Source organism: Rutilus rutilus (genome assembly GCF_951802725.1).
Source record: "Rutilus rutilus genome assembly, chromosome: 14".
Lineage (NCBI taxonomy): Eukaryota > Metazoa > Chordata > Actinopteri > Cypriniformes > Leuciscidae > Rutilus > Rutilus rutilus.
The window spans coordinates 17197636-17219093 of record NC_140219.1 but is presented as its reverse complement, the minus strand read 5'-3'; the positions used below and the strand labels follow the sequence as shown (position 1 = coordinate 17219093).

At 36.4% G+C, this 21458-nt stretch overlaps 1 protein-coding gene across 2 annotated transcripts in view; it reads left to right on the top strand.

The window, feature by feature from the left end:
* rnf145a (ring finger protein 145a) overlaps window positions 1–17043 on the top strand; it is a 40764-nt gene extending 23721 nt beyond the window's left edge. For both annotated transcript variants that reach the window (XM_084429904.1, XM_084429903.1), the window contains exons 5-12: window positions 3695–3786; window positions 8074–8309; window positions 8427–8602; window positions 8793–8933; window positions 9654–9836; window positions 9928–10075; window positions 11587–11943; window positions 14831–17043. In XM_084429904.1, coding sequence (XP_084286030.1) covers window positions 3695–3786; window positions 8074–8309; window positions 8427–8602; window positions 8793–8933; window positions 9654–9836; window positions 9928–10075; window positions 11587–11943; window positions 14831–15142 — 1645 coding nt within the window. In that variant the 3' untranslated portion in view covers window positions 15143–17043. The remainder of the gene's footprint in view (window positions 1–3694; window positions 3787–8073; window positions 8310–8426; window positions 8603–8792; window positions 8934–9653; window positions 9837–9927; window positions 10076–11586; window positions 11944–14830) is intronic.
* Window positions 17044–21458: the final 4415 nt, after the last annotated feature.

Genomic DNA, 21458 nt, shown 5'->3' with positions numbered 1-21458 from the left:
TTAGATGAATGTGATCTTTTTTTTTTGGGGGCCTGAAATCACTGATACAACCTTTAAAGAGACAGTAGTAATAGTAAACACGCTGCCGCTTGTCCTTAAAGGGATAGTTCACCCAAAAATAAAAATTATCTCATTATTTACGCACTCTAATGTTGTTCTAAAATAGATAATGTCTTTAAAATAATGTAATATTTTTCTAATATTAATATTTGGTGTTTGGTTACCCACATTCTTCCAAATAACTTTTATTTTCAACAGAAGAAAGAAACTTTAATTTAAAACAACTTGAGAGAGTAAATTATGACAATTTAAATTTTTAGGAGAACTATTCCTTTAATGTTAATAAAACAACAAAATGCAAAGAGAAAATCACTCACTGCTCTTGACTGATAACTTTAATAGTAGCTTTAAGTATCAATGTATAATTTTTACAGTGAAGTCTGTTTTGTTTTATTTTCATATTTGTTCATTTAATTACTTTCTTCAATGCTACTGTTAAATACACCTACTGTAGCTGAAAACATAAAGCACTGTTTATTTAATTTGTATATTAAGTTGTGTATGTGTAATGTGTATCTTTGATCTTAATATTTATTAACAAAGAAAATAATGACAAATATTTGTATTTTCGCCCCTGTCTGCCATTCTTTTTTATTTTATATTTTGTTACCTAAGGCTTTGTTTTTAAAATATGGGCATTAGTTGTAATGCTCAGTCACAAAATAGTAAAACCAACATAAAAAAGAATCGTGATAAAATCATGAATCGTGATTTTCCTGAAAAAAATCGTAATATGATATTTTTGCCATATCGCCCACCCCTAAGTATTACACTTATTTACTTCCCTCTGTGTCATTCTAAACCCAGTTTCCCCATGGAACACAAAAGTAGATTAGTAGGAAGGTAGAAAAAGGTGTACAAATTTTACCTTACAGGGTATAACAGCTTGTCACTGGGGCAGTACCCTTAAAAGGACATATTTGTACCTTTTTTTACTCCTAAAAGTTGCATATTAGTACCTTAGAGTACAAATATGTACTTTAAGGTAGTACTATGAACCTTTTTGTGGTAAAAAAGGTTCAAAAATATCCTTTTAATGGTACTGGCCCAGTGACAATATGTTGTACCCTGAAAGGTACCATTTTTACACCTTTTTTCTCAGTGTTCCTTTACAACTATTTTAACGATACTTGCATTAATTAATGAACACACACAGGATATTTTTATTTTATTTTTATTGTACTTCGAGTTTGTATTTGGATATTTAAATAATGTTGCACAAAGAGATTTGTATTTAATGCTTTGAAGGTGGAAAGACAGTTAAGATGTGAGCAGACAGACACATTTCTTTACTGGAGGCTCCTCTGCCATGCTCATGTGACTGTGATTATAGTGTGGTGCTTTGCTCTTGACAGGTGGCTGTTTAGTGTCAGATTAAGAGAGAGCTTTTAGCACATTTCTCAGCATAATGTGTGTCTATAGAAAAAGCAGTGGCTGCTCAAATTAAGATCACCCAAGTGTGGCAAAGCCATTACTGCCAGCTCATAACTTACCTGCCTCACTCATTCCCTCTCTGCCTCATTCTGAGCAAAGCCGAGCTCAGTAAAGGATTGAAACAAGCTTTGTAAATGTTTATTCAGGTATGTGTGTGTCATGTGTGATATCCATTCTGTCCACATCTCCCAAATAACATGTCTGGGTCCTATTTCACCCACCAAAAGAAATTTGTTTTGATGTTGTATGGGAAGCCATTTTGATAATCAAATTTCTCACCGAAAGCTGTTGTCTTCTGAAGACTTGAGGTGCGTCCCAATTCGTGAACATGTGCACTATTCTACTGCATTTTGTGGTATAAATAGTGCAAGTAGTGTGTCCACACTGATGAGTTAAAAAAATAAAAAGAGTTCACTTTAAATTCCAGATGATGCACTTAACCGAAAAACAAAGTGTTGAATGTTGGACACTTCATGCTCTAAACTGTCACAGTTAGACTAAATGATTTAATTTATAAATTAATTTAAGATTTAAAAAAATGTAGAAGCCCCTGCAGTAGCGCTGTAGAGCCCCTAGGGTTTGCGGACCAGGGATGAGTCACAATTTTCGAATATTCGATTAGTTGATTTTATTATAGAATATCGAATAGGTTGTGCAATTGTCTCTAAAAAAAATCCCCATGTTTTCGGTTCTGATGCGGTGGTGACACGTTCATGTAACCAGAGGGTGGCGATGCCAATAACGCATCTAAAAGCTGTCAATCAAGTCTCACACCAGAGCATGTGAGCGGAGTGGTAATATTTCCTTCAGAGCGGAGAGTGCCTTTCTGAAGATTCTGCTCCGCTCGCTCAGTCCACTCAGCGCTGCTCGCTCAACCCAGAATAATGCCCTTTGTTACATGCTGGTTCAAAATATGTAAAAAATAAGTAGGGCTGCCCATGCACCACTAGTAGTCGTTCATTTAATCGACTAATCGACTAGTAGTTGTTCATTTAAGCCATTAGTCTAATCGCATATTTATATTAATTTAATTACTTATATATGGGAGAGAATAAACCATAATAAGCGTTTTCGTAATATATTGCCTATTCCGCATCTCAAGCACATGCATAAAGGTTGCCACAAAGAACCGGCAAAAGTAATGATTATCATGAGACATTTTAATTGTTTATTAATAAACTAGTGTTTTCTGTGTCAGTGTCGGCTGCAAAGATAAAGTTGACGATACTGACTCGCAATCTTCGCAGCAGTGAACGCGCCTTTATAGAGAAATGCACATTCCATACGAATTAGCCTACATAAGAACAGAGCAGCCCGTTTCTTTTCGTTTTGAATTGTTTTGTTTAAAAGTAGATATTGCAAGCTTTCTATAGATAATTTTCTCAGGTCTGTGAGGCAAGTAGCCTATACACTGAGTTTCGGTTAATTTATGAGACGAGCTCCAGTTCATGCGCCGGCGCCTCCGTGTCCTGATTATATTGTCTGCTATATTTGCTTCTTATTTATTAAATCCAGGCAGTTGGTTGATGAAACATTGATTAAAATTAAGATACAATTTATACAAAACAAAACTTAATTAAGTGGTCAAAATCCTGTCTGACCCACTCCAAATGTCTCCCGATATATTGGGCACCTTATGATCCTATCTTACTCCTCTCTTGCGGTTCCCTTTTCATATAATCAACATAGATGAAATAAAATAAAATAAAATAAAATAATATTATTTAAATATAAATATGAAACTTATGTTTAAGTTATATTTAAGCGTCACACCGCTCCGCTTTTCTCACATGCTCTGATGTGTAGCCTATACATGCATGTGTGTGTGCATGTGGGGGAGGGGTGCGATTTTCGAATAATAATCGAATATTACCTAGAGATCTTTGAATATTATTTTTGCTTGAAATGCCCATCCCTATTGTGGACCCCCTATTAAAATCCCTTATCTAAAGGTAAAGGATTATTTTCGACTTCTGAATGTCAATTGTGGCTGTTTTTGTGCTCATTGGGACTCAGCTGAGGGTTATATAAGTGAATGTTCTCGCAGGAATTCTAGTCTGATAAAAACAGACGGACTGATAGTTCCACCGCTCTGCTCTGCCTGACTCGGGCTGTAAGTATAGATCCTCCACAGGCTGTGATGACTCTGGGAATGTCACGCTGTGAGAGGTTAGAATAAGGTCTCTGTTCTGTGTTTCAGGGACTATGTGCGCAGTGAGCTGGAGTCTGGCTACGAGGGCCCGCTGTACCTGGAGCCTCTGTCCATCAACCGCTTCACGACTGCGCTCATCTGTAAGTGCCAGACAAAGTCCCCAAAGACTATATCACACTTTTAAAGTCAATGTGAAATGCTGTTCGTATCCCATTTTTACTTCCGTGTAATGTGAAGGATTTCTGGGGGAAGATACTCAGTGAGAAAAATCAATTGATTGAAAAGCGGTTGTTGCATATACCAGTTGAAAAAAGTTGTTTCAGAGTAAGTTTTGATAAAAGATAACAAAGAAATATTTTTTTTCAAATAATGTGCTCTGTTGAAATAGGGCTATTAGGGCTGGGCAAAATAATCCCAAAAATGATGATAACACTTTACTTTAGTTTTCCAATTCTCACTATTAACTACACTCTCAGAAAAAAAGGTTCAAAAACTGTCACTGGGGTGGTATCTTTTGTACCTAAAAGGAACACAAGTTTACCTTTTGTAAAGGTACTGCCCCAGTGACATCTTTTGTACCTTTTTTTCTGAGAGTGTAGTTGCTTATTAGCATGCATATTACTTGGATGTTGGCTGTTTTTTAGTACTTATAAAGCACATATTAATGCTTTATTCTGCATGACCATATTCTACCCAATACCTAAACTTAACAACTACCTTACTAACTATTATTAAGCAGTTAGAAGTATATTGAGGCAAACATTCAAGTTAATAGTAAGAGTGATGACCAAAATAATATATCAGTTTTTAATATTTAATTAGCACAAGTAATTAATTCATGAATATGAATAAATATGAACTGTTTTAATATCAATATAATTAAATTCATAAAATAAATATTAATGTCACACTATATATATTTATAATGATAATAATAATATATTAGATAATATAAAACATATATATACAATAGCATTTTTATTTATTTGAACCAGTATAACAATACATTTTAATAAACAGCAATATTTTATACATATGTTTTACTTAAAAAAATGTAATACATACAAAATGCAGCAATTGAAATGCTTGTAATACACTTGCAACTTCTCTAATATTCTTCCTCCTTCAAAGTCTGCAGATGGGAAACTTAAAGAGCTTAAAATGTACATTCTTGCTACTGTCTCTGTCTTTGCTACATTGCTAGTAGAAGAGGACTGATTGAAATGTTCATGTGTCAGATTGATATCACTTAAAAAATGTTTTAGAGGAAGAGCAAGTTATTACATTCTGATTAAAAATTCCATACACCAACTGTTTTTTATCTAAAATAACGTACACCAATAAATCGTTCACAATATGACTATGAAGTTGCATTAATAAAGTAAACGGGATCAGTTCTGATTTCATGTTGACTTCAAATGGGTGTTTCAAGTCATGTTAATATTGCTGTCATGTGTGAGACTCACACCGACTCATTACTGCTCTGTATGTGTATGTGTATGTGAAATTAAGTGTGCTCATGCAGTGTCATTAGCCGCGTTTCCATTACCCTTCAAATTGCGCAAATTTAAATTGCGAATTGAAAATACGCCCAACGGAAACACGTAAATTTCGCATAAAACTCCCATTTATCGCAAAAAAGTTTTTACGCTCGCATGAGGTGGTTTTTCAGGCAATTCGAAAAAGAAATATTTCGCAAAACTGCAATGGAAACAGCTTTTGCGCATTTACAGGACACCTGACGTAGATGACGCGGTATGTTTGGACAGAATACGAGACAGAGTTCTTTATTAAATTCATATAAGACAAAATAATTACAGGAATAATGGATTCTAAACCTCAAATAAATGCCACAATCAAGACCTCGAAGCAGATATGAGGGAGAAACACCCAGAAACACCTCATATGTGCCGCTCACAAGTATAATAAGGGTCGTTCCTTACCATTAATGCTTGGAAAACTCATACATCTCCTTCAATTAATAATAATGGCTAGTGCACTGGCTGGGATATACATAAATCCTACCAACGTTGCCATGGTTTTGGGAATAATTTTACTTTGATAAAATTTGCAAACGTTTTGTGCAAATCTATAATGGAAACGCGCCTAGTGTCACTGTGGAGAGTTAGGTAGTTTTGCATGTCTTGGGATGTGATGTCAGAGGTCAAGCCATTTCTCGCTCTTGTTCCCCTCTCATAAGCCGCATGCCCTCAAACACACTGCACGAGTGCCAGAGATGCAGATGTCATATTTTCCCTTGTCATCACTTTTGCTATAAGTACAAAATAGCTGTTGCCAGCTTAGTCAAAACCTCTCCTGCTCACTTCCTTTATTTGATTTTATTTTCTCACTCATAAATACTGTCAGCCCTTCCCCTTGTTTATAAGGTCACACTCTCTCACACACACACACTCTCTCTCACTTTCTCTTTCACTGCATTTCATAAATCTGTCCCTTCTTTTGACTCATGCTTTCTCATCAACTGTTTTTCTGACTTCTTTCTCACTCTTTTTGTTTCTCTTGACTTTTATACTGTATAAGGGGTGAATCTCAACATCAAGAACATGTCAAGGTCATATTTCACCCTGAAATGAAATAAAAATATATAATAAATTACACCATTTATTTTACATGTGGAAAGTTGTTCATTTTAGCTTAGGTTCATGTTCTAGTTCATGTTAGCTCTGGCCATTTAATATTAAGGTAACACTTTACAATAAGGTGTCATTTGTTAACATTAGTTATGCATTTGCTAACATGAACTAACAATGAGCAATACATTTTTAAAGCTTAAAATATTATACCTATATATATTTATATCAATATCTTTGTTAATATTAGATAGTAAAAATATATTTGTTCATTTTATGTTAGTTCACAGTGCATTAACTGATTTTAACAAATATAACTTTGGATGTTAAAAATGTATTAGTAAATGTTAAAATTACTGTTGACTAAGATTAATAAATGCTGTACAAGTATTGTTTATTGTTAGTTCATGTTAACTCGTATAGTTATCTAATGTTAACAAATGTATTGTAAAGTGGTACCAATAATTTTAACTGATAAAACTTTTGATTTTAATAATGTATTGGTAAGTGTTGAAATTAACATTAACCAAGATTAATATACTTTTTCATTGTTAGTTCATGTTAATCTGTTTTTAGATCATTATGATTTTTGAGTTATGATGTTATTTTCATTACAATTAAACAGATTATACCTTCCTTAATCTGTCCTCAAATTTTCTGCACAGTATATTAAAGTGCATTTTTATATTGGCTTAAATGAAAATCATTGTTACCAGTGCAAACCTGTTTTGTTCAGTTATTTATTTATTTATTTATTTATTTTGGTATTTTTCTGTTAGCACATAAGATGAAGCATATTTTTAAAAGACATTAAAATATACGTTTAAGGTATTTCGGAGAGAATATTCCTGTCTTTATTTATCCTGTCTTAACTGAATTAAACATTGACTAACAAATGTTTTTAGTTTTATCTTCGGTTAAAATTCTACTTTCATGTTATAGCTAATTTAGCTTTTGTTTATGGTGAAATTAAGTTGTAAAAAGCAACAAAAAAAATTAATATTCACCACTTACTGTAAGTAACATTTTTATTTGCGTCTAAAATATATATATATATATATATATATATATATATATATATATAAAACATTTTTTTGTTTTACTTTTTTTTGTTTAGTGTTTATATAAAAAATTAAGGTTTGGATTCCAAACCATGAATATAATTTGAGAACGACATCATTTTATAAGTTGGTCTAAAGTAACTTTTATTTTCTTCAGTGTAGCCTCATGTTAAAAAAATATAATTATAAAGTACATCTTCTTTAATCCTAGGTATACATTATTGTGGGTAAGGTACTAGGAATATATTATTCCATTGCTGTACTGAATTTAAATTTAGCTGATTTGTCTAGAAATAAACATTATGTACAGAATCAGACAGACAGGGTGATTTTCGTACTGCATTACAGTAATTAGAATGGGATTTAATAGGTATTTAATAGGCTTAATTTTCTTTATGCAATAAAAAACAAAAACAAAAATCCCTTTTCATTGTGTGGTGATATATAAGCCTAGCATTTGTTGGTGAGATTCACCCTTGAGTTTACTGCTTGCTCTTTCACTAGTGTGTTCATTGAGTTCTTGAGTGCTACTGAATCCTTCAGCCATTCCTCTGAATTCTGTAGGGCCTAATTAACTCCAGCAAGAACAGATGCATTCATTAACGTCAGTGAGTACAGTAGGGAACACACAGCTCAGATTCAGGTGCTTTGCTTTGCTTTAATGTACCATATTGCAGTTTGGTATCATTAGTATTCTTATTATTACCAAAATGCCTATATCTTCAATTCTATTATGAAAACGATGTTTTTTCTTTCTCTGTGTATGTTTGAATAGGCCAGCTGGTGGTGTGTACCTTATGCTCCTGTGTGATGCAGACCAAGCGCATTTGGCTGTTCTCAGCGCACTTGCTTCCTCTGGTGGCCAGGCTGTGCCTGGTCCCTTTGGAGACCATTGTTTTCGTCAATCGCTTTGCCATGATTTTCACAGGCCTGGAAGTCATCTACTTCTTAGCCTCCAACCTGCTGGTGCCATTTAACCTGGCCAAGACAGCATACCGGGAGCTTGCACAGGTTAGACAGTGCCTTTCTAGGGAACAGTAGAGGCTTAAAGAGTGAGTTTTAGGGCAGACTTGAGAATGTCAAATGAAAGAATCAAGAATTAAGATCTTCTCTGCCTCATTCTGTTAGGTGGTGGAGGTTTATGGGTTGCTGGCTCTTGGGATGTCTCTGTGGAATCAGTTGGTTCTGCCTGTGTTGTTCATGTGTTTCTGGCTGGTTCTGTTTGCTCTGCAAATCTACACATATTTTAGCACACGAGACCAGCCCACGTCTAGAGAGAGGCTGCTCTTCCTTTTTCTCACCAGGTGAGTGGAAGTTCAGGCTGCTCTGCTCATAAATCCTGAGCATAATTAGATGAATAAGATATATATATATGAGAGTCCCTGATTTGTTTTCCATTATAAAGTTTTGATTTGATAAAGTGTTAGTAAATGTAAATGTTTGATTTTGGTCTCATGAAGGTACGCAGCAACTTAAATTGTAAATGCTCTCCAGTATTGCAGAGTGCTGTTGTACTCCGTACTCTCTGCTGGGCCTGGTCTTCACCGTGTCCTTTGTTGCTTTGGGGGTGCTCACTCTTTGCAAGTTCTACCTGCAGGGCTACAGGGCTTTCATGAATGACAACACCATGCACAGGTATCATGTACCCTTCATATACCCTCTTGTTCCTCAGAACTTTTTTCTCATGAAAAAAAAAAGAAAGAAAAGAAAGAAAACTAAGTAAGTTGTTATAAAAAGAGTAAAGGTTTTCTTTTCCATGTAAGGAATGTGCATGATAAGCATTGACTGTCAGTTGCCATTTTGTTTGGTTTAATAATAAAATTATATGTTTTATTATTATTATTAATAATAATAATAATATAATTGTTATTATTTAATAATTATAATTTATGTTTTTGAAGGATGTCTCTTATGAAATCATTCTAATATGCTGATTTGTGCTCAAGAAACAGTTCTTATTATCAATGTTGAAAACAGTTATGCTGCTTAATATGTTTTACTTTTTGGACGTGATATTCATGGATAAATAGAAAGTTCAAATGAACAGCATTTATTTGAAATATAAATCTTTTGCATCTTTACTATCAAAAATGCCATTTGATTAATACATCTTACTGATCCCAAAATTCAGGATTTGAACTTGCCTCTAATCTCGATAAATGAGCTTTGACTTTTCTTCACGCTTTGTACCTCTAATTAAGCTGCCACTCTGTCCCCCAATTAAACTACACCTTTATGATAACCCTGCTAAACAGTTTGGCGTGGAGTCTATATTTGATTCATTATGGCACCTTTTTATCACTTAATTGATCATTGAACTCACAGAAGTCCATCAATTCCTCATCTCTCTATTAGGGGCATGACGGAGGGAATCACTCTTTTGATCCTTGCTGTTCAGACTGGACTGATCGAGCTAAAGGTCATCCACAGAGCCTTCCTCCTCAGCATCATCCTCTTCATTGTAGTGGCCTCCATCCTGCAGTCCATGCTGGAGATAGCTGATCCCATAGTGTTGGCGCTGGGAGCCTCCAGAGACAAGTACATAACAATGAAGGTTGAAGTCATGTATTATGCGAGTGGACGTTGTAATTCAGTATTCTGATTATTTTATAATCATCATTACCAACAGGAGTTTATGGAAGCATTTCCGTGCGGTTAGCCTGTGCTTGTTCCTGCTGGTGTTCCCGGCCTACATGTCCTACATGATATGTCAGTTCTTTCACATGGACTTTTGGCTGCTTATCATCATCTCCTCCAGCATTCTGACCTCACTACAGGTACTCAAAAACACCATCAGAAAGCTTTTTCCACTGCATTGCTTTTCCATTGTTTTTCTACGTTTGACCATTGCGCTTGCGCCTGGTGTCTTTTGCAGCATCACTGACACTGGATTCTAAAAGCATGGCGCTCAAGTTAAAAGAGTTCTATCTAGACCTGTTACTTGTGTTTTTTTAACCTTAAAAACCTGTGTCAGAAACACTCAGAAAATTATATGGGAGTAATTGAAACACACAATATGGCGCTGTAGGAAGTTCTGCCGTTGGGTTAAAAGTGCCAGTCACGTGCGCATTAGCAAGACAAAATGTTTTGTTTTTGTTTTTTTTGCTTGATTCTAGCTGGAATAGCAACATTTATGATGCCATTATTTAAAATTTTTATTCCTGATATGACATGTTATGTCAATGTAATCTTGACAAACAATTTTGGTAGTTTTGGTAGCAGTTCCAATAGAAGACACTACACCATGAAGAATATGATTTCTTTTTAGCTCTCTAATGATGTTTTCTAATATTTCTTATATAAAGTAAACCTTCCAGTTTCTTTTGGATGATGTTCTTGTTTTCCGCTAACCTTATCATAGTATAGAGATAAAACTCCTGTAATTCATAAAAAATGAAATATACATAGTTTATTCTTAAAGAAAGGAGAAATGAAACTCTGGTTTAAGAGAATCTTTGCATCCTATATGTGGGGGGATGAATGTAAAAGAATGTTCGACAACTTCATTTTGAAAAAAAAATTATATATATATGAATGGTGTGGTGGTGTGGCACAATGGATAAGACACATGCCTTTGGTGTGAGAGACCCGGGTTCGAATCCACTGTGAGACACCAATGTGTCCCTGAGCAAGACACTTAACCCCTAGTTGCTCCAGAGGCGTGCGACCTCTGACATATATAGCAATTGTAAGTCGCTTTGGATAAAAGCGTCAGCTAAATGAATAAATGTAAATGAAAATGTAAATATATATGACGGCAGTACTAACAGTGAGTAATCTCTGCAAGTGAAGTCAAGAGTTGTGTTAGAATGATATAACAGCCAGGCTAATAAACAGAATAATATTTCTTTTTTATTCGTATAATTTTTATCCGTATTTTTATTTATATTCATTTTATTTACATTATTTATATAATTTGTCAACCAACAGCTATATTGTGTTTATTTAATAATAATTATGTATAATTATAAAAAATAGAATATTTAGTGTTATTTAAATATTTAATTTAGTAACATTTAATAATAAGATAGTAGTAATTTTGCATTTGTACTGATAATAACATTTCCAATAACATTTGTTAATAACAAATATTAATAAATAAATGATTTTATTTTTATATTAAGTATTTGTTTAATTGGAGCGCCATCGTCGGCCATCCACTGAGCAAGCCCCTGCTCTCTGGTCATTAACCCTGAAAAGCCTATTACAGTTGACCATTATGGGAGTTTTATTTGTGTAATGTGAAATTCATCTGTTGTCCCTCTGTTTTGAACTGTTTCACTGCCAGGTGCTGGGAACACTGCTGATCTACATCCTCTTCATGGTGGAGGAGCTCCGCAAGGCTCCGGTGGAGAACATGGATGATGTCATCTACTGGGTGAACTGCACCTACCGGCTGCTGGAGTTCCTGGTTGCGCTGTGCGTGGTCGCGTACGGTGTGTCCGAGACTGTGTTTGGGGAGTGGACCGTGATGGGCTCTACCATCGTGCTCATCCATTCTTACTATAACGTGTGGCTGAGGGCCCAGCTGGGCTGGCAGAGTTTCCTGCTCCGCAGAGATGCTGTCAACAAGATCAAGAGCCTGCCAACAGCTTCTCACCAACAACTCCAACTACACAATGACATCTGTTCCATCTGCTACCAGGTGTGTGTGGATGTGACGATTTGTGTTTGTGATGGATGTCCAGGTCCATTCCTTGTCTATTTCTGTGGTAGAGTGATGGTGGGTTTAGTTAGGGTGCATCGCTCTTGTTAATACAGTTCTCTAAGCAGGGGCGGCGCCAGATCATTTTTAACGCAGGTGCTAAGGGGGTGCTAGATCATTGATATGGGGAGCTACACAATTTTATATATATATATCGCTGTTTCGGGCATCCCCACACTTGCTTCTCAGATATATTTTCAAGCGTCGGAGACGGGAAAAAGATCTCTCACAGATGTCACAGGAAGTGTCAGGGATATCAAGATGAGTTTGTGCAAGTCCATAAATGCATCTTTATATGGTTCCATAAGTAATAGCAATTCAGAAGTGTTTTTAATCGAGTGTCCTTGTTTTGTTTTTCTTTCAAGCAAACGCCGGACTTGGTGCATCTCTGCATTAAAATTTTCTTCAGTGATGGCAATAGACACTTCTTGTCTAAGAATGACTTGTGTTGTGGGCTGAGAGCCCCATCATCACATCGTCGGCATCTTTAGAGAAGCGTCTCGTCAATTCACTGACCAATCTGTCAACAACTTAATAAAAGCCAAAAACTTGGCTTTGTTGTCGGGCATCTCTCCTTTGTGGTGATATGCTCCCCGATGCTAGGCCAACCTTGGCACACAGTTCATTTGCACGGTTTTGTATATCGCTCCAATATTCCTCAGAACGTTTTTCAGATAGTGCTGTGACGACAGATTGGATCAGATCACTTGCTGATGAGATGTCCAGATTGGGTGACTGCAGCTGGTCTGAAGCAAATTTGGTGATCCGGAAAATGTCCTCAAATAAAATGAGGCGCAAAACAAATTGTTGGTCGATAAGCCCCTGCATTGCCCTGGCATCTGTTTTTCGCCTCGTATTTGTGTGCACTCGAACATCCTGCAAAGTGGCCAGAATGGCAGGGAGTGAATTTTTTATTTTTATTTTCTTTATTGCCCACAATGCAGAGTGCTGACATGCCCAACGTGTTTCACTAAGTTTCTTCAACTCGACTGGCTGTTCAGATGGTTCAAGCTCACCAAATGAAAATGTCATGGACCACTGAACCAGAAAACAAAATTGTAGAGCATTTGTACAGCAGGCTGGATATTTCGTACACAGTCCACTAGAATAAGATTAAGTCTATGTGCATGACAGTGCACATATAATACGTTAGGCACCTCTTTCACCCTGTTGTTACTGAGAGTTATTTTAATACACTGTACTGACTAAAGCAATAAGCCTTGTGAAGCCGTGGTTTACAGTGAATTTAGAACAGTTAAGGGCCGTTGTTAGGCACGATGTGGAGCGAAGGTGATAATGTGATGATACTTCTACTACTAATAATAATAATAATAATGTAATTTTCCATTATTATAAAAATATTAGTGATGATAAGAATAAATAATAATGATTATAATTTGTTTTAATATATATCTCAAAATGAATATACATTTTTCATATTGTACATTATAATTATCAGTATATTTTTTTTTAGTGCTGTCAGTTCAGTTAATCGTGATTAATTATACACTGTGTATGTATATATATGTATATGTACACAGATACGCACACACACACAGAAATATATATATATGAAATATATATTCATTTTATAATATATATATATACACACACTAGGGGTGGCACAGTTCACAAAACCTACGGTTCGGTTCATATCACAGTTTTAGGGTCACGGTTTTCGGTTCTGTACGGTTCTTGTTGTTATTTTTTTCTTTTAATCTTTAACACTCCAAAAATGTACTTCAGCATATGATATATAGCTTAATTATCTAATTATTAATTGATTTATTTCATAAATGGGGCGTGTTTGCAAAACGCAGCTTCTCATTTCCCATTTCGAAGTAATATAGTGAGTGAGCGGTCACCGTGAGGAAACTTTCAGTGGCCCTGGAGGTCCATCCATCTGGGGAGCTGCGTGGGCTGTGTCGGACACTTCTTTGTCAATTTCTCCTCGTGTCTCGTCATCATAGGCGTAATTTGCAGGTGGGACATGTACCCCAGGGTCGATATTGTCCCCACCACTTTTGAAACATCTCGCGGCACGGATGTACCAATACAAATAAATAAAACATCTCCAGTTAACTAGCAAATTATTCGTTTCGTTCGCTTGTTAAATAAGAAGCAATCTAGCGCTGAAATTTTTTTTTTTTTTAATCAAGTGATCAAAGTGCTCGTTGCTGAGATCAGTGGCGCTGATACAGTGTTCTCTTGTGGCTCGTGCACACGCCGCAGTCTTCACTCGGACGCGTGCTTCAATCCGCTGTGGAGACTCTCTATTCGTTCTGGTGAAATCACAAAGCAAAATTCACACAAATCTGTCCCTGCTTGATATACAACCACTGATAAACATAATCGGTTTTGATGAACCTATGACACGCTTGGCAAGAGTTCTGCCACTGGACCATTAAAGTAGGCTACATTTGTGAAACAGTCGACCTATGTATTTATTCACGTGAAAAAACAACATAGTGGAGTAGATCTCTAAGTTAAATGTCTAAGTAAACCCAGTGTACTATTTAAATCGATTGCTGGACATCATAATGTTATTCTACATACATCTGATTTATGATTTAGCATTGTATTAGCACGGGCACGAGGCTACATTGCGCATACGTCGAAGTCGAACCGTGCGACGCACACACGCACCGAACCGAGACAAGCGAACCGAACGGTTCGGATGTTTTTTCATGTACCGTGCCACCCCTAACACACAGACTATATCATGTAAACAAACTTTTACTATTATCCAAACTATTAGATGCGATTAATCAATTTGGCTGCACAATTTTTTTTTTTTAGATCTAACCTTTTCTGTTCTTGAATCTAGGACATGACGTCAGCTGTGATCACCCCCTGCAGTCACCTCTTCCATGCCGGCTGCTTGAAGAAGTGGTTGTATGTGCAGGAGACCTGCCCTCTTTGCCACAACCAGCTGAAAGGCTCATCACAGTCCGCCTCTTCCACACAGGACGCCCCACCACAAGAGACCCTGGATCTGGATCCTCCACAGCATCTAGAGTCAGATTCAAGCCTCCAGGTTCCCCAGCAAGACGACTCCACTCACACCCCAGCGACAGACCTTGCAGCTGGGCTAAAAGAAGACGCTGCCTCTCCTGCCTGCTCCTCCTCCCAGTCCTAAACCTGCCTTGAGCCAAACCTAACTCACACAGTGCTGGCCTAAAGACTTATGTTGCAGCAGAATGTCCGATGGGAAACTGTCGGCTTTCTGTGACGGTTACGCACACTGAATGCTCCTTGGACACCTATACAATCAAAAACCCCTCTACAGTCCCCCTCTCATCCAAACCGTCACAGAATCCAGAGGTGAAAAGAATCATTTCACCCCTCACACATCTGGATCTACCCAAACACCAGCTCTTCCCCACCCTTTATTATGAAACTACAATCTCCAGCAAACACCAACCTGAATGTGATCGTGTGACCCTTGAATATAGGGCTGTGATGCTCTGTTGGCACTAGCATGCTCTCAGCATCCAATAGCAGTAGCCCATCTCTTTTCTGTTCTCTATTTGTTTTCTTGAGAGAGAAAAAAATATATAAATATACAGTATATGCCACTGCATTTGCACTAATGTAACATAAAGCAATCCTCCAAAGTTTGTCTTGTCTGATACCAAATATTTTGGTGTGTATGCATTGGATCAAGTTATATATGAAATATATACCCATGTACACATATATATGTGGTGGAGTTTTGATATGAAAAAGTACAGTGTTAAGCAGCACCGAGTGTCATGAAGTGGCCTCAGGCTCATATGATCGCTACGCCTCTGGTGGTGATAGTGGGAAGTGCCTTTGGCTGTGGATCAGCACTGGTGACGGTTTTAGAGTCAAATTCATTCTCGACAGTATTTGGCATTTAGCGCATTTGTGAACATGAATACATTAGAGAATGTATGAGCACACTTTGCGAATGCCGTTTAAGTTAATATGTTTAATATAGCTCGTTAAATGAATGACATTTGGCTTTAAATCTGTTTATGTGGAACACCACAGTTTTTAAATCTGTTACAGATATTTTTTCTTTTAAAAAACTAATCTGAACGAGAATGGAAAGTATATTCGTATACAGCATAAACGTGGAATGATGTTATGTGAAAGCTATACTTTTGTTTGAATTGCAGCTGAATTCTGTCAAATATGCCTGAAGTCTGAACGTGAACTTGAATGTCAGAATAAATCCAACCCTAATGTATGAAACATTTGTTCTGGCTTTCTTTCACTGTGCCTTTCTGAGCTGGAAAAAGACATTCACCTCTTTCCTGGATCAATATATTTTCTTGATCCTTGAACATCATTCCTGTCTGAAAAAGTAGTGCTAACCCTATCACTAAACCTATCCCTTCCCCATAACTTCTCTCTCAAATCAGAGGGAAATGATAGGGGAATAAGAGTTGTGCAGAAGCCCCTAACCCTTGTTGTAAACCTAAACTTGACATAAACTGTAAACTTGTCCCTCAAATCTGATTGGTTGATTGGAATGTTGATCCTGGAACATACTTGGTGAAATCACGTTCACCGTAAAAGACTGGGCTCTCACCTGTGGTGATGATGATGATGATAATTTATTGATTGATACTTATTTAATGTTACCGTTAGATGGTACCTTTTAAGAAATATATGAATATCCATTTTCATAATTGACATAAAAAAATTTGTGATGCCTAAATTTAATTTGTAGTGTTTCGTTTAGACAAAAAAAAGAATTTTAATTTTGGTTAGGCTATTTAACGGTTATTGGCCATAACATGACTAACAGCTTGACCACTTCTGTTTTTGAATATAGGACATGTCAGCTTTGATCACCTGATTGTTTCAAAAAAGCTGTTATTATATTTTTCCATTTAAAAATCAAATCTATATGAAACTGGTGTAGGCCTATGAGTAGCGTTCTCAGTGTATCCTCCTTTGCTTTTATTCTGCATGGAAATTATGTTTTGTTTCAATTGCAGCTGAATTCAGTAAAATATGCCTGAAGCCTGAATGTGAACCGGAATATCCGAATAAATCCAAACCTAACGTATGAAACATTTGTTCTGGCTTTCTTTCACGGGGCCTTTCTGAAGTGTAATAAGTCCTACAGGGCTCTTAAACCCACCTGTGATGAATCAAACAGACCCACACCTGAGTACTGAGGTAATGGCAGACTGCGGAAACCATCAAAACATCTGATGAAGAGACACAGACAGGATATGCACTCATTTCCTGACCACTCACTATCTTTCAGAGGTCTGAAGACTTGTCTTTTTCCCCCCTTGTAGAGTTACTGTACACAGTCCTAATCTGTACAGTCGTCATAGTCATATAGCCAGAGGTGGACTGTAACAAAGTAGGCTACATTTACTTGAGTACTGTAGGCTATAAGTAATTTTTACTTGAGTATTATTTTTTTCTGGAAACTTTTTACTTCAACTTCACTACATTTGAAAGACAAATATCGTACTTTATACTCCGCTACATTTCTGTCAAGGTCCTTGAGTAGAAGGTAGTAACGTCAGTTGGGATGATTTTGGTTGCATTTTGGTTGGAAATGAAAGTCAGGTTGTCAGAAAGCCAAAAAACTTTAAATAGGGCACTATTTGAGGGAACAGCCATTTGGGTGTCCGAAACCATTGTGGACGTTATTGAGTGCACTTATTCAATCTCACATTCAATCCCACTACTGGAACTGTGTTCTAGAAATACATGTGATATACATACTTGAAGTATTACATACAACAATGCAACAATAATAAAACAATGCATTGACATTTACTTTTTACTTTTGATACTTCTGTACTTTTACTTGAGTAAAAATCGGTCTTTACAACTTTCACTTGTAACGGAGTAATATTTGACCACTAGTAGGCCTATCTGTACTTTCACTCAAGTAAGGAAGTTGTGTTCTTTGTCCACCTCTGGTCATTGCTGTTATTTTGCTGTAACTCTTTATTATATGCATTTGGAAATGCGTCAGTAAGAGTTTGAAGTGATGGCATACACACATGTAACTGCAGTGTGAGGTGTCTAGTGCAGGCAGATGAGAGCGTTTATCCGCTTTTCCTGTGTGAGCACTTTAACTCCCTTTAGCGTGAGGACTGAGGAGTAGGAAGAGAGAATGGAGGAAACATTAGCAAATCAAAGAGCGCTACCCTTTAACCCGTCTCCATATTTCTGATCAAAGTTAGCCTTGAACTCTGACCTTTGTGTATAATGGAGAAAAAAAGTACAAAAAAAGAAAATACATGTGAAAAGCAGGAACAAAGCACTCGGTCATTTTGGAAAGGCCAGATATTCCCTAGGTACTTTTTCTCACGGAACAAGAATATAAATTATGTTGTCTTCATGGGTCCACACCAGTGTGAGTTTCTCATCCTCTCATTTTGGTTTGTGTGTGTGTGTGTGTGTGTGTGTGTGTGGCCTGTAAACCCTACGATATGGGGACAAAATGTCCCCACAAAGATGGCAATATCTAAAATCCTTGTCCTTGTGGGACATTTTTTTGTCATTCAGCAGGAAAGCCATGTTAAGGTCAAGTGTCACAAAGTGTTTTTTTGTTGTTGTTTTTTTAAACCTATATCTTGATAAGGATTTTGTTATAGGCTAATGTACATTTATTCAAAAGTAATCACAATTTAGGTTTGTCTAATTAAATATCTGATACGTTAAAATGACTGTTGAAAAATCTGAAAAATCTGTTACTTTATGATTTTTTCAGTCACCATTCACCATTCAAAAAAATCCAATACAAATTATGAATAGTGACTGAGGCTCTCGGTCCCTCGCATTCTGCCTCACGTCTCTTTTTGTGTTTCACTGAAGGAAAAAATAAAGTCATACTGGTTTGGAATGATACGAGCGAGTAGTAAATAATTTTAGATTAATATCTTTACTTCACTCATTTTTTTTCTTCCAAACGTGTTTCCCCGTGTGGCCACAAGATGGCAATGTTGGGCTGTCAACGATTAATCGCGCGCCTCCTGTGTCCGATCCTCTGTGGAGTCCGAAACTCTGGAATCGGTTTATTTTCTTTTCCACAAACCAAAAATAGTTTTTGTCGTTATTGTATATACAAAATATGCACACATTTTAGTTGTCATAATCACCACCAACTGAGACTCTTATTTGTCAATTAGTCTAAATGGCATAGGCCTAATGTTGAGCTGAGATGGATCACAACAAGGTAGGCTAGGTAATCAAAAGGTAATAGGTAATCCTAACTATTTCATATAAATGGTACATTAATGAACACAATTATTATCGAGCTGCTTTCTTGCACTCTGACCTTGACGCGAAAAAAATCCTATATAGTCTATTGTTATTTTATGTTGTTGTTGTTGTAGCCCACGGATTTAGGCAACTGCATTCTATCAAAACTGACAGAGTTCACAGGCTTTTCTTTCTTTTAAAAAAAAAAAAAAAAAAAAAAAAAAAGTTGACGTAACAAGAACTTTGGTTTACATTATGATTTATTTTATGGTTATTGAATTCAATTAGGCTACATGGTTAGGCTATCAACGACTTCGTGATTTATGTGGACATCTGTTTTTTTTTTTTTTAATCAAATCGAAGTTGTCGCTGTCAGTAATAGAATTAGTTAATCCTATATTAGCCTATGTAAACGTTAATTTGAGCATTTTTATACGCTTATAATAAATATGGGCACACGTTAAAAAAGAGTGTAGGCTACATTGATTTTTTCCACTTATTCACACGTACACATAACGCTATAGCCTAGCCTATTTAAGTGATGCATAAAATGTAGAATGTTTTTTGATAGACTAAATAACAGGTCTGTTTCTTATTTGGACATATGAAAATACACCGTTTCTACCGGGACTCCTTGTGTAGTTTCTGCCACTTTAAACTGCAGTGTGGGAATATAAATACAGAGATTCCCTTCTGCCGGACCAGCACTGGATTGGACGGACTCTGCTGTTATATTTCCTCCGTCCTCTGTGGAGGATTTCATTTAGCCTATAGCTGAAGTTCTATTCAGTCTCCATTTCCACCACGCACATGCTCATTTTTGAACATAAGAGGCTAAAGCTTTATAGTTGCATTCTAAGTAGCCTATACAGTTATAAACACTGTTGTGTGAACAATGAAAAACACAACGTGCTTTTAAAGGATTCTGCGCTCCCAGCATTTACTTTTATATATTATTGTCGTTTTATATAGTAGGTTATTTTGTTAAATTGTTTGCGTCTTTCCAGTTTTTTGATGCTTTTATATGTCTACTGTCTGAACAGATGTTTTATGGATTATAATAACTAGGCTACATGACTTATCTGCAGTGACGTTTTTTTCATAGTAGCCTAGGTTGCATATGCGTTTCATTGCATGCGTCAAACATTATTTTTTTGTAGTATAGGCCTAGGCCTAAATAATTTTGTCATGTTAATAATTGTATTATTTATTTTTAGTTGATAACAATTGATCTGCTGAAATTATGAAAAAGACAAATCTTTAATAATTATGACACTAATTATTCATCACCTTACGTTATTTGTCAAGCATATCACATGGGATGTCTCTCATACATACATTTAATAAAAACTCTGGTCTCATTATTTCGATGACAGGTGATCTCTGTTTACTTATTGATTAATTTGATTTGACAAACGTGTTTTAAATAAAACAATACACTAATATGACTGTGGTTCCTTGCGGTTGTTTCGCCAACCACAAAAGTTAGATTGCAAAAGTTAGTAAGAGTTTATTATTTATTATTTTACCTGGATGTAAAGATGCTGACGAACAGAAAAAAAATCGCGTTTTCCTAGCAGGTAACCATAGCAACAGTAGGAGGCTTGAGAACTTTGCGTCAGGACAATTATCGGTAAATAAACAAAATAAATAAACAAACAATGGTATTATTTATCACTTTATTAGACCTACATTCACATTTCTCAATAAAATAAAAATTAAAAAAAACGTGTGTTTTGTTTAAAAAGTCTTTATGATAGATAGGGGCGCCAAAAGACTCGTGCAGCGCGCGAGACAAACCTCAACAGACTGCGCCCCGAAATTTCCTGGAGAAATTCCTTTTAAAGTCCAACCCTTGAAAGAAAGTTATTGAACAATCCACACACTAGCTCATCCCTAAACTATTTAAACAAACTCACTGTGCTGTTTCTGAAAAAAATAATAAAAAACAACAACTCAGCGTTCATGTGAACTGCATCAAATAGGCTTCAATCGCGCGCTCCGGTAGGCAGTTACCCTCGTGACATTAACTCGCGGCGCGCGCATAACTTCTTTCTGGGTTTCGCTCTAAACGCGCTGCTCGCTAAGTGGGCAGGGCGAGCTGTGATATCTAATTAGGCGACGGGCTTCGTGGTTGGATGGACAGCTAATGGTAGTTCGGCTTTACTTATGTTTGGGGGGCGGCCCTGTGTGCTCAGTCACTCCCTCCTCCTCCTCCTCCTCATCCTCCTCCTCCCTTTGGGGTT